This window comes from Eleutherodactylus coqui, chromosome 7 (genome assembly GCF_035609145.1).
Source record: "Eleutherodactylus coqui strain aEleCoq1 chromosome 7, aEleCoq1.hap1, whole genome shotgun sequence".
In the NCBI taxonomy this organism is placed as follows: domain Eukaryota; kingdom Metazoa; phylum Chordata; class Amphibia; order Anura; family Eleutherodactylidae; genus Eleutherodactylus; species Eleutherodactylus coqui.
In genome coordinates, this window is record NC_089843.1 from 214,190,497 (window position 1) to 214,207,460 (window position 16,964).

The following is a 16,964-nucleotide window of genomic DNA, read 5'->3' on the forward strand; positions in this document are numbered from 1 at the left end:
GCAGAAACAGAACACAGCATGCTATATTTTACCACGGATATCTGCGACCTAGAGCCCATTGTGCTCTATGACCGCGGATATACCCGCAGCCCATATGCAAACACATTGTGTACGGGCTGCGGGTACCCGGGTCATCTCTAAGCGACGGCACGGGAAATGCAAACAAAAAACCGCCTGTGTAAGTAGGCAGTTATGCGCAGAACATTACGTGGCTGTACACAGGGTCACAGCCGGGCTCACAGCTGGAATCCGCTGCAGGCCTCGGCAAGCGGATTCCGCCTACGGTTACGTGAGCCCGGCGTTATTCAGACCGCTACCAGTAATCCGTAATTTACAAGAAGCCCCGGGAACGTTCGCCTTCCTGCAGTTCCAGGAGCAGCTTGTTGAGCGCCTTCTCTGTGAGACCGCTGCACCGCAGCAAGATTACAAAGCCTCACAGCGCCAATTTCTACACCCCATCCCCGCCGCTGAGGTTACGAAATACCCCCCAAAATACATGAGAGGAGGGGGGATACACGGTTTTCTTGCCCCATGTGCCCATCCCAACCAGCCTCCGTAATTACCCCTGTCTTCGGACATAAAACGCAGTTTATATTATTACCTTTATCTAATATTTAGGGAATGCCAAAAAATGGGGATGGCGGGGGTATGGGGGGATATTATTTTTAGGAAGTCAAATTTTTTTCCGTATAAGTGGGCAATGGGGCCTGGAATTTATTCAGTTCTGCCCTGAAATCCAGCGGGCATTCCCTCCATTATGGGCCTAGCCATGTGTCCTGTAAGTAGATTAGGGCCACAATGGGTATGTTTCTGAACACGGGACAAACAGGGGTATCCATTTTGGGGTGAACGTCTTTATTCCTATGTACACTGTACAAAAAAAACAGTTTTTAAATTGACAAAATTGCCAAACGAAAATCGTAATTTTTTTCCTTCTGCTTTGCTTAGATTCATTCAAATACTTTGGGGTCAAAAAAGTCATCATACCCCTAGATAAATTCGTTAGGGGGTCTACTTTTCAAAATAGGGTCACTTGTGGGGGTTCTCCATCGTTTTGGTCACTCAATGGCTCTACAATGGCTCTTTCATTTTGGGCCTGCGTACACCCCTAGATGAATTTGTTAAGGGGTCTAGTTTTTAAAATGGGGTCATTTGTGGGGGTTCTCTATCATTTTGGACGCTCAATGGCTCTACATGTGGGCAATGGGGACTGGAATTTATTCCGTTGTACCCTGAAATCCAACGAGTGCTCCTTCCATTATAGGCCTAGCTATGTTTCCTTTAAGGAGATTAGGGCCACAATGGGTATGTCTCTGAACACGGGACAAATGGGGGTATCCATTTTGGGGCAAAAGTCTTCATTCCTATGTACACTTTCCAAAAAAAACAGTTTTTAAATTGACACAATTGCCAAAAAAATGAAAATCGTAATTTTTTCCTTCTGCTTGGCTTAAATTCATTCAAAAACTGTGAAGTCAAAAAAGTCATCATACCCCTAGATAAATTCGTTAGGGGGTCTACTTTTCAAAATAGGGTCACTTGTGGGGGTTCTCCATCGTTTTGGTCACTCAATGGCTCTACAAGTGGGCAATGGGGACTAAATCTCCTTCAAGCAAAATTTCTGTTCCGAAAGCCACCGGTTGCTCCTTTCATTTTGGGCCCCATTGTGCATATAGACGTAATACTAGGGCCACAATGGGTATGTTTCTGAGCACAGGACAAACAGGGGTATCCATTTTGGGGTGCAAGTCTTCATTCATATATGTGCGGTACAAAAAAAACTGCTTTTGAAATGACAGAATTACCAAAAATATGAAAATCGTATTTTTTTTCCCTTCGGCTTGGCTTAGATTCATTCAAAAACTGTGAAGTCAAAAAAGTCATCGTACCCCTAGATAAATTCGTTAAGGGGTCTACTTTTCAAAATGGGGTCACTTGTGGGGGTTCTCCATAGTTTTGGTCACTCAATGGCTCTACAAGTGGGCAATGGGGCCTAAATCTCCTTCAAGCAAAATTTCTGTTCCGAAAGCCACTGCTTGCTCCTTTCATTTTGGGCCCCATTGTGCATCCAGACATATGATTAGGGCCACAATGGGTATGTTTCTGAGCACCGGAGAAACAGGGGTATCCATTTTGGGGTGCAAGTCTTCATTCATATATGTGCTGTACAAAAAAACTGCTTTTAAAATGACAGAATTACCAAAAAAATGAAAATCGTAATTTTTTTCCTTCGGCTTGGCTTAGATTCATTCAAAAACTGTGAAGTCAAAAAAGTCATCGTACCCCTAGATAAATTCGTTAAGGGGTCTACTTTTTAAAATGGGGTCACTTGTGGGGGTTCTCCATAGTTTTGGTCACTCAATGGCTCTACAAGTGGGCAATGGGGCCTAAATCTCCTTCAAGCAAAATTTCTGTTCCGAAAGCCACCGATTGCTCCTTTCATTTTGGGCCCCATTGTGCATCCAAACGTAAGATTAGGGCCACAATGGGTATGTTTCTGAGCACGGGACAAACAGTGGTATCCATTCTGGGGTGCAAATCCTAATTTTCATGTGTACTATAGAAAAAGTCCTGTCTTTAAAATGACATATTTGCAAAAATATGAAATTTTTGTTTTTCTCTTCTAAATTGCATTGACTCCTGAAAAAAAACTGTGGGGTTAAAATACTCATGACACCCCTCAGTGAATACGTTAAAGGGTGTAGTTTTTAAAATGGGGTGACTTGTGGGGGTATCTATCATTTTGACTCCTATGAGCCTTTCCAATCTTGGATTGGTGTAGGAAAACAAAGTGTTCCTCAAAATGCTGAAAAGTAATGTTACATTTGTACGTCTCCTAAATGGTTAAAAAAAAACAAAAGTTTTTCCAATGTGCGCCCAAAATAAAGTAAACAGATGGAAATATAAATCTTAGCAAAAATTTCTATATTATGTTTGCACATATTTGAGATATTGCAGTTGGAAATGTGAAAAAATGACGATTTTTTCAAAATTTTCCCAATTTAGGCGCTTTTAATAAATAAACACAAATTCTATCGGTCTTTTTTTTCCACCTAAATGAAGTACAACATGTGGCGAAAAAACAATGTCAGAATCGCTTGGATATGCAAAACCTTTCTGGTCTTTTTCCATGCTAAAGTGACACGTGTCAGATTTGCAAAATTTGGCCAGGTCATTAAGGCGTAAACAGGCTTGGTCACTAAGGGGTTAAGCACAATATAACTAAATGTGAATATTAGAGATGAGCGAGCACCAAAATACTCGGGTGCTCGTTACTCGGGACGAAATTTTCGCGATGCTCGAGGGTTCGTTTCGAGTAAAGAACCCCATTGAAGTCAATGGGCGACCCGAGCATTTTTGTATATCGCCGATGCTCGCTAAGGTTTCCATTTGTGAAAATCTGGGCAATTCAAGAAAGTGATGGGAACGACACAGCAACGGATAGGGCAGGCGAGGGGCTACATGTTGGGCTGCATCTCAAGTACACAGGTCCCACTATTAAGCCACAATAGCGGCAAGAGTGGGCCCCCCCCTCCCAACAACTTTTACTTCTGAAAAGCCCTCATTAGCAATGCATACCTTAGCAAAGCACCACACTACCTCCAACAAAGCACAATCACTGCCTGCATGACACTCCGCTGCCACTTCTCCTGGGTTACATGCTGCCCACCCCCCCCCCCCTCCCGCACGACGCAGTGTCCACAGCGCACACCAAAGTGTCCCTGCGCAGCCTTCAGCTGCACTCATGCCACGCCACCCTCATGTCTATTTATAAGTGCGTCTGCCATGAGGAGGAACCGCAGGCACACACTGCAGAGGGTTGGCACGGCTAGGCAGCGACCCTCTTTAAAAGGGGCGGGGCGATAGCCCACATTGCTGTACTGAGGCAATGAGAAATATAATCCTGTGCCACCGCCATCAGGAGCTGCACACGTGGGCATAGCAATGGGGAACCTATGTGCCACACACCATTCATTCTGTCAAGGTGTCTGCATGCCCCAGTCAGACCGCGGTTTTTTATAAATAGTCACAGGCAGGTACAACTCCGCAATGGGAATTCCGTGTGCACCCACAGCATGGGTGGCTCCCTGGAACCCACCGGCTGTACATAAATGTATCCCATTGCAGTGCCCATCAGAGCTGAGGTAACATGCGATTAAATGCAGGTGGTCTTCGGCCCACACTGCATGCCCCAGTCAGACTGGGGTTCTTTAGAAGTGTACACATGGAGTTACAACTCCGTGTGGACCGACAGCATGGGTGGGTGCCAGGAACCCACCGGCGGTACATAAATATATCCCTTTGCATTGCCCATCACAGCTGAGGTAATGTCATGTTTAATGCAGGTGGGCTTCGGCCCACACTGCATGCCCCAGTCAGACTGGGGTTCTTTAGAAGTAGACACATGCAGTTACAACTCCCTGTGGACCCACAGCATGGGTGGGTGCCAGGAAGCCACCGGCGGTACATAAATATATCCCATTGCATTGCCCATCACAGCTGATGTAACGTCAGCTTTAATGAAGGTGGGCAAAAAATTAATTGGATTACACTGTAGGCGAGGGCCCCAAAAAATTGGTGTACCAACAGTACTAATGTACTTCAGAAAAATTGCCCATGCCCAACCAAGAGGGCAGGTGAAACCCATTAATCGCTTTGGTTAATGTGGCGTAATTGGTAACTAGGCCTGGAGGCAGCCCAGTTAAAATAAAAATTGGTTCAGGTGAAAGTTTCAACGCTTTAATGATCATTGAAACGTATAAAAATTGTTTACAAAGATTATATGACTGAGCCTTGTGGGCCTAAGAAAAATTGCCCGTTCGGCGTGATTATGTGAGGTTTCAGGAGGAGGAGCAGGAGGAGGAGGAGGATGAATAGAATACACAGATTGATGAAGCAAAAATGTCCCCGTTTTTGATGGTGATAGAGAACAATGCTTCCATCCGCGGGTGCAGCCTACGTATTGCTTAGGTATCGCTGCTGTCCGCTGGTGGAGAAGAGAAGTCTGGGGAAATCCAGGCTTTGTTCATCTTGATGAGTGTAAGCCTGTCGGCACTGTCGGTTGACAGGCGGGTACGCTTATCTGTGATGATTCCCCCAGCCGCACTAAACACCCTCTCTGACAAGACGCTAGCCGCAGGACAAGCAAGCACCTCCAGGGTATACAGCGCGAGTTCAGGCCACGTGTCCAGTTTCGACACCCAGTAGTTGTAGGGGGCAGAGGTGTCACCGAGGACGGTCGTGCGATCGGCTACGTACTCCCTTACCATCCTTTTACAGTGCTCCCGCCAACTCAGCCTTGACTGGGGAGCGGTGACACAGTCTTGCTGGAGAGCCATAAAGCTGGCAAAGGCCTTGGAGAATGTTCCCCTGCCTGCGCTGTACATGCTGCCTGATCTCTGCGCCTCCCCTGCTACCTGGCCCTCGGAACTGCACCTTCTGCCACTAGCGCTGTCGGATGGGAATGTTACCATCAGTTTGTCCGCCAGGGTCCTGTGGTATAGCATCACTCTCGAACCCCTTATACCGTGGATCGAGCAGTGTGTACACCCAGTAATCCGTAGTGGCCAGAATGCGTGTAACGCGAGGGTCTCGAGAAAGGCATCCTAACATGAAGTCAGCCATGTGTGCCAGGGTACCTGTACGCAACACATGGCTGTCCTCACTAGGAAGATCACTTTCAGGATCCTCCTCCTCCTCCTCCGGCCATACACGCTGAAAGGATGACAGGCAAGCAGCATGGGTACCCTCAGCAGTGGGCCAAGCTGTCTTTTCCCCCTCCTCCTCATGCTCCTCCCCCTCCTCCTCAACGTGCTGAGATATAGACATGAGGGTGCTCTGACTATCCAGCGACATACTGTCTTCCCCCGAATCCGTTTCCAAGAGCAAAGCGTCTGCCTTTATGCTTTGCAGGGAACTTCTCAAGAGGCATAGCAGAGGAATGGTGACGCTAATGATTGCAGCATCCCGGCTCACCATCTGGGTAGACTCTTCAAAGTTTCCAAGGACCTGGCAGATGGCTGCCAACCAGGCCCACTCTTCTGTAAAGAATTGAGGAGGCTGACTCCCACTACGCCGCCCATGTTGGAGTTGGTATTCCACTATAGCTCTACGCTGCTCATAGAGTCTGGCCAACATGTGGAGCGTAGATTTCCACCGTGTGGGCACGTCGCACAGCAGTCGGTGCACTGGCAGATTAAACCGATGTTGCAGGGTCCGCAGGGTGGCAGCGTCCGTCTTGGACTTGCGGAAATGTGCGCTGACCTTTCCGAGCAGTAATGACAAGTGTGGGTAGCTTTTCAGAAAGCGCTGAACCACCAAATTAAAAACATGGGCCAGGCATGGCACGTGCTTGAGGCTGCCGAGCTGCCGAGCCGCCACCAGGTTACGGGCATTGTCACAAACGACCATGCCCGGTTGGAGGCTCAGCGGCAAAAGCCAGCGGTTGGTCTGCTCTGTCAGACCCTGCAGCAGTTCGTAGGCCGTATGCCTCTTCTCTCCTAAGCTGAGTAGTTTCAGCACGGCCTGCTGACGCTTGCCCACTGCTGTGCTGCCACGCCGCGCGACACTGACTGCTGGCGACGTGCTGCTGCTGCTGACACATCTTGATTGCGAGACAGAGGTTGCGTTGGAGGAGGAGGAGGAGGGTGGTTTAGTGGAGGAAGCATACACCGCCGCAGATACCAGCACCGAGCTGGGGCCCGCAATTCTGGGGGTGGGTAGGACGTGAGCGGTCCCAGGCTCTGACTCTGTCCCAGCCTCCACTAAATTCACCCAATGTGCCATCAGGGAGATATAGTGGCCCTGCCCGCCTGTGCTTGTCCACGTGTCCGTTGTTAAGTGGACCTTGGCATTAACCGCGTTGGTGAGGGCGCGTACAATGTTGCGGGAGACGTGGTCGTGCAGGGCTGGGACGGCACATCAGGAAAAGTAGTGGCGACTGGGAACCGAGTAGCGCGGGGCCGCCGCCGCCATCATGCTTTTGAATGCCTTCATTTCCACAAGCCTATACGGCAGCATCCCCAGGCTGATCAATTTGGCTATGTGCTAACGTTTAACACTTAAGCGTGCGGGTGCGTGGCGGCGTACTTGCGCTTGCGCTCAAACAGTTGCGCTAGCGACGTCTGGACGCTGCGCTGAGAGACATTGCTGGATGGGGCCGAGCACAGCGGAGGTGAGGGTGTGGGTGCAGGCCGGTAGGCACTTGTGCCTGTGTCCTGAGAGGGGGGTTGGATCTCAGTGCCAGGTTGGGGCACAGGGGGAGAGGCAGTGGTGCAAACCGGAGGCGGTGAACGGCCTTCGTCCCACCTTGTGGGGTGCTTGGCCATCATATGCCTGCGCATGCTGGTGGTGGTGGCTCCCCAGCTGATCTTGGCGTGACAAAGGTTGCACACCACTGTTCGTCGGTCGTCAGGCGTCTCTGTGAAAAACTGCCACACCTTAGAGCACCTTGGCCTCTGCAGGGTGGCATGGCGCGAGGGGGCGCTTTGGGAAACAGTTGGTGGATTATTCGGTCTGGCCCTGCCTCTACCCCTGGCCACCGCACTGGCTCGGCCTGTGCCCACACCCTGACTTGGGCCTCTGCGTCCTCGCCCGCGTCCATGTCCTCTAGGCCTACCCCTGGCTGCGTATGAATTAGGACAACTACCCCCAGCAGAGACCCAGTACACTTGTGGACAGGAATACAGCGGTGATGTAAGAGGCAACACAGAGGCAGGAAAGAATTTTGCGCAAGCCTGCTGTAACACTTAGCTGGCTGCGTATGAATTAGGACAACTACCCCCAGCAGAGACCCAGTACACTGAGGACGGTCACAGGCAGCCCAAATAGATTTTTTTTCCCAAATGTTTTTGGTAAGGCCCACTGCCCATATACACTAAATATGTCTTCTGTCCCTGCCTCACCACTACTGGCCCTGGACAATGTAAAATTACTGCAGGACGCAATGCTCTGCACGGCCGATATACAAAAAAAAAAAAAAGAAAAGTGCAACACTGCAAAAAGCAGCCTTCACACTACTGCACACGGTTAGATGTGGCCCTAAGAAGGACCGTTGGGGTTCTTGAAGCTTAAAATTACTCCTAACGCTCTCCCTATAGCAGCTCTGTCCCTGATTTCTGTCAGAATGCATCTGTGGCGAGCCGCGGGAGGGGCCGATTTTTATACTCGGATGACACCTGATCTCCCCAGCCACTCACTGCAGGGGGGTGGTATAGGGCTTGAACGTCGGAGGGGGAAGTTGTAATGCCTTCCCTGTCTTTCTATTGGCCAGAAAAGCGCGCTAACGTCTCAGAGATGAAAGTGAAAGTAACTCGAACATCGCGTGGTACTCGTCTCGAGTAACGAGCATCTCGAACACGCTAATACTCGAACGAGTATCAAGCTCGGACGAGTACGTTCGCTCATCTCTATTGGTTTCCTTTAGTGTTTTCTCAAAATGCGTCAAGGGTCTGGTGGAGTAAAATCTTTTAAAGAACTCAGTGAGTGTCCTCTCGACAGAGGCCTGCTGTAAGAATGAAAGGTTATGTTGTGGTAATAAGGTTAGGAGAATGTCAGTGGGATTTTTATGCATTAGTGCTTGGAGGTCTCCCACGTTAAGCAAGCTGAATCTCTTCCACACCAACCTAGAGGCAAGATCGAAGGGGATGTTTAGGAGTTTCGGTATGGAGCAAAGTGAAGTGAGAGGGGAGGGGTCAGGGGCCAGTTCCTCCCCGAGGTCGGCCCACGTTTCGCAGGGGCCTCTAATTAGTAGATTGAAGTCCTTGGATCTGCATTTGATTTTTGATGGGAACCATAGGTCCTCTGCAAGCGAGTTATCTCCCGCACTCTCTGCCAAGGAGGCGAGGAGTTGATCCTTTATTGGATGTTCCAGGTCCATCCAGTAGCTTATATGTGAAGCGCGATATAAATCCTGAATATTTGGAAGATCTATGCCGCCCTCCACTCCCCTCTTAATCATTAAGCTGTAGGTTAGTCTCGGTCTCCTCTGCCTCCAAACGAACCCAGTGAAAGCCCTGCGCATTGCCCCAAAGAAGTTCATTGGGAGGTGGATACGGAGCATCCTTATTTTGTAGAGCACTATCGGTAGGATATAGGTTTTTAAAATGTTTTTTCTCCCGAACCAGGATATGCAGGGGATGTCATAAGATCTCAGAAGGTTTTTAATCTGTCCTAATAAGGGAGGGAAGTTGGCTGCATATACCGTATATACCGGCGTATAAGGCGACGGGGCGTATAAGACGACCCCCCAACTTTCACCTTATACGCCGGTATTACAGTGGAGGAAAAAAAAATCATTACTCACCTCCCCCGGCGTTCTGTCGCGCTCCGGCAGGATGTCGCTCGCTCCTCGTCCCCGGCGCAGCATTGCTTTCTGAATGCGGGGCTTGAAATCCCCGCCTCCAGAAAGCTAATTACACACGCCGTCAGCCAGTTACATCCATTCAATGACATCATTGAATGGCTGTGATTGGCTAAAACACACGTGGCTTCAGCCAATCACACTATTCAATGACATCATTGAATGGGTGTGATTGCTAACACACGTGCGCCTTCAGCCAATCACAGCCATTCAATGATGTCATTGAATAGTGTGATTGGCTGAAGCCACGTGTGTTTTAGCCAATCACAGCCATTCAATGCTGTCATTGAATGGCTGTAACTGGCTGACGGCGTGTGTATTAGCTTTCTGGAAGCGGGGATTTCAAGCCCCGCATTCAAAAAGCAATGCTGCGCCGGGGACGAGGAGCGAGCGACATCCTGCCGGAGCGCGACAGAACGCCGGGGGAGGTGAGTAATGATTTTTTTTTTTTACACTTTTTTTTTTTGTATTACCGGCGCATAAGATGACCCCCGACTGCAGAGCAGATTTTTCGGGGTTCAAAAGTCGTCTTATACGCCGGTATATACGGTAGGTTATGTAGCTCCCTAGTTATTTTGACTCCTAGGAAGTCTAACGAGGAGTCCGCCCAGGAGAAGGGAGAACTCTCCTTTAATTGTCTGCTCCGACTCGCTGGGATGGAGACGTTGAGGACCGTCGACTTCGCGTAATTAATTTTAAAATTGGATATTAGACCAAAACTGTTAAGGAGTTCTACTAATTTGGGTAGGCCCTTCTCAGGGTTTGTCACCAGAAAGACTATGTCGTCTGCAAAGGCGGCTGTGTTGAGGGTGTGATTTCCCCAGGAAAGTCCCTTGATCTCTGAGACTCGCCTTACTAGCTGAAGGAGAGGTTCCAGTGCTAAGATGAATAACGTGGGGGAAAGCGGGCAGCCCTGACGGGTTCCATTTTTGATGTCGAAGGGAGTGGATAGGATTTCATTTATTTTGAGTCTGGCGTATGGAACTGTGTACAGGGAGAGGATGGCAGAGACAAAGGCCGGGGGGAAGTTGAGGTAGTCCAGGACGTCCTTCATATAAGCCCAGTCAACCCCATCAAACGCCTTTTCCGCGTCTGTGCCCACTAGAGCTAATGGGATATGACGTTTTTGGGCTAGACGTATTGCGTGGAGTAGTCTGCGGCAGTTGTCTCTGCCCTCCCTCCCCCGCACAAATCCCGTTTGTTCCTTATTGACCAGAAGGGGAGTAAAATTCTCCATTCTTTTGGCCAGAAGTTCAGCCCATAATTTAATGTCAAAAGTGATGAGGGAGATTGGGCGATAGTTGCTGCATATCTCCGGATCTTTATCTTGTTTATGGATTAAAGGTATATGGGCTTCTAAAGCTTGTTTGGGCAGGGTGGCCCCTCTCATCAATGCATTGAAAAGTTCAGTAAGTCTAGGGACTAGAATTGAGCTAAAGGTGTTATAATATGGGAGATTTAGGCCATCCAGCCCCGGGCTCTTGTTATGGCGGCATGAGGCCAGGAGCAGTTCTACTTCTGACTGCGTTACTGGGGCTAATAGGGAGTTGGCTTGACTGTTGCTTAGTTTCGGGAGTTGTGTTTTATGTAAAGTGGACTCGGTCAGAGCCAGCTGGGGGAGGGATTGTCCTGTCTGATATTACACAAACGGGAGTAAAAATTCTGGAAGGCGTTTGCTATCTCAGCCGAGGAGGTCACCAATGAGCCTGTAGGAGTCTTTATAGATTTAATAAAACTTTTTGCACGTGCTTTCTTTATTAATGTGAACATAAATTTGCTCCCTCTGTTGCCTTGGGCATACACTGCATGTTTAAAGTATAGGTGTTTTCTATTAAATCTTGATTCCAGGTCTTGTTTGAGGTCCCTCCTCAGCTTGGTCAAGTTGTCCATAATAGTTTTGGTTTGGGACAATTTCGCCTTCAGCTCAAGTTTGGAGATTTTGCTAAGTTTGTCGTCTATAGCTTTTTGTTGGAGTTTTTTGGTTTTGGAGTCTAATGCTATCAGTAAGCCTCTTGTAAAGGCCTTATGGGCCTCCCAGATCACCGGAATCTCCGATCCACCCTCCACGTTCAGCTGAAAATATTCTTCAATGAGTTTGGTGAGGCGCTCTCTTTCCTCACCTGAATCTAATAGTGAGGCATTGAGACGCCATCTCCACTCTTTAGGTTTAGGATGTAATGAGCGTGGTCTAGGTGGATCGGGGCGTGGTCAGAGATAGTCATTGTATCAATTTTGGCTCCCCCCAAGTGCGTCAGGAGGTCAGAGGAGACAAAGAGATAGTCCAGCCTTTGGTATGACTTATGTACGTGGGAAAAGAAGGTGTAGTCCTTCGTAGAGGGGTTCAGGAGGCGCCATGCATCCACCAAGTTAAGATCTTGAAGGACTCAGGAGAGCCTCTCAGTTTTGACTGGGAGATATGGGAACGTCCTGCTGAGGAGTCGATCAATGGGTGGAGGACTGCATTAATGTCTCCACCTAGGATCAAGTGGCCCTCTGCGAAATAACTCAGAGTTGTCAATTGCTTGATTAACCAAGGGATTTGGTCTACGTTCGGGGCGTAGAGATTTGCTATGGTCATTTTCGTATTATTGACTAGCCCTTTTAGAAATAGGACTCTGCCCTCCCCGTCCCTGTATTGGGAGAGGCAGGAGAAGTTTAGGGATTTGTGAAAGTAGGTTGACACCCCCTTGGAGGACGAGGAGGGGTGTACGCAGTGGAAGACTTGCTCAAAGTGTCTGCCCGGAAGGGAAAGACATCTGGCTTTTTTAAAATGCATCTCCTGCAAAAGAAGAATATTTGTCCCATACCTTTTGGCCATCAGGGTGACGTTGTGCCTCATGATGGGGGAATTGAGGCCCCTTAAATTAAAGGACGTGATCCGTAGGTCGTCCATCGTGAGGAAGACTGGTCGAATTCAGTAAGGTGAATCCATAAGTCAGGTCAGTCTGCTAAAATATAAGAATAGAATTACAGTGTGCCAAGACTAGTATATATGACCAGCGATGACGTTTAGCACTTTAAGTAGATTAGTGGGGGGGGAGGGGTGCAGGGGGTGGGAGAGTATGGGCGGGCAGGGGCTGGGAGACACACAAGGTGGGGAGGGTGTGGGCACTTAAGCCCAGACACAAGGGTAAAGGGTAAACAAGTAAGTACTTTGGAAAAGTAAAGAAAACTCATGCAGAGGAAGTTGGAGTGGGCCTCCCAAGATTGGAGAGGGATCCGGGAGACTCTCTCCAAGTGTGTGGGCGAGCAAAGAAGAGCGGCTGCAACAGTGGTGCAGTCACAGACGATAAACCTTGTTCGTGGCCCAATCTGGTAGGCACCATTTAGGACCTATATGGTGGGGGATATAGTTGACAAGATGGTTAAGAGTATTAGCATACATTTGGAGATGGAAGAGTGGAAAAATGTTAAAGGAGAGAAGAGAATATTGAACATAAAGGCAACCAATGAACCTCCACAAAATAAGAGGTTCAACTAGTGGCTCTGTGGTGGCCCATTTAGGAGTGACGTCATCTCATTATGTCGTCTCCTTTCAGCAGTATAGCTACTGAGCTGATTATGGTGGTGAGATATGGGTGAGCCACAGAGCTCCTTAAAACTTTATGGGGACAACAAGTCCTTCAGAACTGAGAAGGTGGGAGCAGAGTAGGCAACACCATGTGGGACAGAGTCTGATTCAGGTGTAGTATCCCGTGGACTCCTCCCGAACCTTCTTCTTTTTCCCTCTAGGGAATTTCGCGTTCGCCACCGGTTGCCATCTTTCCGGGGGGTCTAGACGAGGAAAACGTGGGAGGTCTGGGATCAGTAGCCAGCAGGGTAATTCTATGGGTTCCATTTCCAGGATCTGCCAGCAGTTATGCATCTCCTCCGGGGAGCGGATGTTCAGCTTACGCCCTTTGTATGAGATGCCAATGCCGAACGGAAAGAGCCATGCATATTTAATATTTTTTTGCCCTTAGAGCGTCCAGAAGGGGGCGTAATAAGCGGCGTTTCGCTAGCGTGGAGGGTGCAAGATCCTGTAATATTTGTAAAGTGGTATCCGCATAAAGGAGGTCTTTGTGGTCTCTTGCAGCTGTCAGAATCGCCACTGCATCCGGGAAGTTTAGCAATTTACACACAATGTCTCTTGGTGGTTCAGATGCGGGGTGGAGGGGGCCTCAAGGCCCTATGGATGCGCTCTATAGAAATGATGTCTGAGAAAAGATTTCTTTAGCGATCTAAGGGAGAGCCTCCGCGGCCCAGGATTCCGGGAGGCCCTTTATGCATATGTTGTTACGCCTATTTCTATTCTCAATGTCCTCCTGCATAATAAGGGCTCTATTGAGGTAAGCATGGTGGTCAGCTAGCACTTTCTCCATGTCTAGTGCATGAGAGGAAATGGATGCGGAAGAGGATTCTAATTCTTCAACTCTTCAGCCTAGGTGTTTCATTTCTTCTTTAATTTCCCCCAGCTCTACTAGCACAGGTTTCATAGTGGAAGTAAGGAGGTCCCTCATGAAAGCTTTAGAAATGATCTCACCCTCCTCTCCTTCCGAGCCTGCATCTTCCTCTCTGTCTGCTCCGGCTGCTCTGCTCCTGGGCGGGCGCCATCTTGGCTGAATCATGCAGGGACAGAGCGCTCCGTTCTTTCAGGTAGCGCTGCATATCTACTTGTCCCTTACTTGATCGGGGGGTGCCCTGGAGATCGCTGCCTCTCTCCTTGCTTGTCTTCCCCATGTTCAGGCTTCTGTATCGCTGCTAGGGGTCCCGATAGGTGCAGCTGAGACAGAGCTTCACTCTCAGCACTCCATCCCGCTCAGCGGTTAGGCTCTGCCCCCCACAACTGTTTTTTAATAGTGTATGCAGGTTCTTAGAAACACGTGACTTTTGAATAGTGCATACTGTTTTTTTGATGTGTTTCAAAAATGCAACAAACACCCTGAAAACAGCGTAGGGCTGCAAACTAATTTTCATATAGTCCAGGAAATTAGTCATGTTATGCCAAGTGGTCTAGCTCATGTATGTAAGTTCATTTTGCAGCTGTAAGCAGCACGGTTTAGATATGCGTACGGGTACAGGAGGAGGGTGACCCGAGCTAAACTTTTGAACCCGGGCCCTTGAGCCTTTAGCTAGGTATGTATCCTGAACATGCTGGTGCCCCTGAGCTCAATCAGCTTGTCACTGCTGATCATCTGCCTGCTTCCACTCAAGGATGGGTAGCTGACAGTTCTGAGAGTGTTAATGGAGTCCACATCCTCACCAAAAGAGTCAACACCCCAAAACGGTTAGACTCCTGTTCAGTGGTAGTTTTAGCCCTGTTAGATTGATCAATATGATAGTTAGATAAACATAAATAACATTTTATATATTATGAAATATTCCTACAGATGCTGAGAACTGTAATAAATGCCAAAGTGATGAATGGCCAAATGAGAAGAGAGACCGATGCTTGCCCAAAGTCCTGGAATTCATCTCCTACCAGAATGACACAATCGCTTTTGTATTTTCTGGTGTCTCGGTCTTTGGATGTCTTGTGACCGGCTTCATATTGAGAATATTTATTTCCCACCGGGACACTCCTATTGTTAAAGCTAATAACCGGAACCTGAGTTATCTCCTCCTGGTCTCCATCATCCTCAGCTTCCTCTCCATCTTCTTTTTTCTTGGTCGACCCACTGACATAACTTGTAGATTCCGGGAAACCAGTTTTGGGATTTTTTTCTCAGTAGCCGTCTCTTCACTTCTCGCCAAGACTGTTATGGTCTGTGTAGCTTTTAAGTCTACAAAACCTGGAAGCCCCTGGAGAAAATGGCTGAATGTAAAGCTGCCCTATACCATAGTGCTGTTGTGTTCATCTATACAAGTTGTCATCTGTGTTATCTGGTTGTCTATTTCTCCTCCATTCCAGGACTTTGACACTCAGTCTTATCCTGGAAAGATCATCATTCAGTGTAATGAAGGATCAGATGTTTGCTTCTACTCCATGTTGGGTTATATGGGGCTCCTGGCAGCGGTGAGCTTTGTTCTGGCTTTCATGGTGAGGACATTACCGGACATTTTTAATGAGGCCAAGTACATCACCTTCAGCATGCTGCTGTTCTGCAGTGTCTGGATCTCCATGGTCCCCGCTTATCTGAGCACCAGAGGGAAATACATGGTGGCAGTGGAGATATTTGCAGTGATGGCGTCAAGCACTGGACTTTTAGGTTGTGTGTTTTTCCCAAAATGTTTTATTATTATGTTTAAATATGAAATTAATAGAAAAACTGATCTGCTGGGGAAAAGGAAGTAATCTTGAAAACATATGACCCCCTGATAATAAAGTGTAGTACAGCTTGTACATATCTTGTCAAACCACCCACTTCTGGTAAAGTGACAGGTGACCCACCGACTTATCATATCTCTTAAACCCATCTCCTCCCCTCTTGTTGTAGAAATGTAAGTGGCCATACCCTTAAGTACAGTTCATAACCCATCCCATCCTTGGAGTAGTGAAGGCCCCAGGCTATGACTTACCAAGATTCTCTTGAATCGCTGAAGCCCTCTCTATTCTCTCCCCCATCCTTAATTGTTATTATCATAGCCACATATAAAAATTAACACATCACACTGTTACAAAGTTTAATTGAACAATCACAAGTATACAACAGTGTGTGAAACTTTGCACAATAAGACATTTTCTTTTGAGCAATACAGCAGCTATAATTTGTAGACAAACATCATATAATATTCACATATATATATATATATATATATATATATGTGTGTGTGTGTGTGTATATACTATATATATAGTAATGGAGAATTTCTATAAGGTGAAATGTCTATTTCACTATGAATACATAAAGTGAAATACCTATTTCCCTATCTGAGCCAGCAGATCATTTGATGAGACACTGCTCACCATGCCCCTGCCCCCTCCATCGAACACCCAAGATGTCACCTGCATTCTACCTGAAACTACATGGTGATGGACGTAGATGACAACAGAAGCACACGCAGGACCGGATGTAAGAAGACCTTAAATGGTCTACCCAATCGCCTGCTTAGACGTATAGCTTACCCTTTTTCCGGCATGCCCAAAAAGGACAGTTAACTCACAATGCTATAAAAGATGCTACACGCCTACTAATAAATAGAGTCAGGGAAGACTTTCTATACTGACTGTCTGTCTCGGTGTGATTTCTTCCATCGTGCACACAATCTCTGAATCTCAGGAAGGGTGCAAACATTCCTATTGATTACGCTGTGGATCCCAAATAAATCCACGACAACTGGCGCCCAACATGTGGCCATAGTCGATTTGGGTCCGGACGCGACCAAATCTTGGAAGGACGAGGACACACGGGCAACCCTAGGACCTGGTGGGCCCAAGAAAAACAATCTGAACATGGTATGATAAATTAATTATCTATACTTGTGTTGTCAGGGTAATAAATCAGTACAGCATCAATCAAAGCCCACCCTAAAATCCCGTGGTCGACGGTAAGGAAAAACACCACACACAGGTCTGGTATGCTTCCCTGTACGGGAGTAATGGCGAGTGACTTTACTGGCTTACACAGGGTTTTATCCCCTCCTGTTGCAACACAAAGCATATAGCATCTCATTGGTCCAGATA

General features: G+C 47.8%; 1 protein-coding gene across 1 annotated transcript in view; it reads left to right on the forward strand.

Moving 5' to 3' along the window:
• LOC136573258 (vomeronasal type-2 receptor 26-like) overlaps positions 1 to 15,635 on the forward strand; it is a 62,681-nt gene extending 47,046 nt beyond the window's left edge. The window contains exon 5 of the mRNA XM_066574556.1: positions 14,731 to 15,635. Within this exon, the coding sequence (XP_066430653.1) occupies positions 14,731 to 15,635 (905 nt within the window). The remainder of the gene's footprint in view (positions 1 to 14,730) is intronic.
• The last annotated feature ends 1,329 nt before the right edge of the window (positions 15,636 to 16,964 follow it).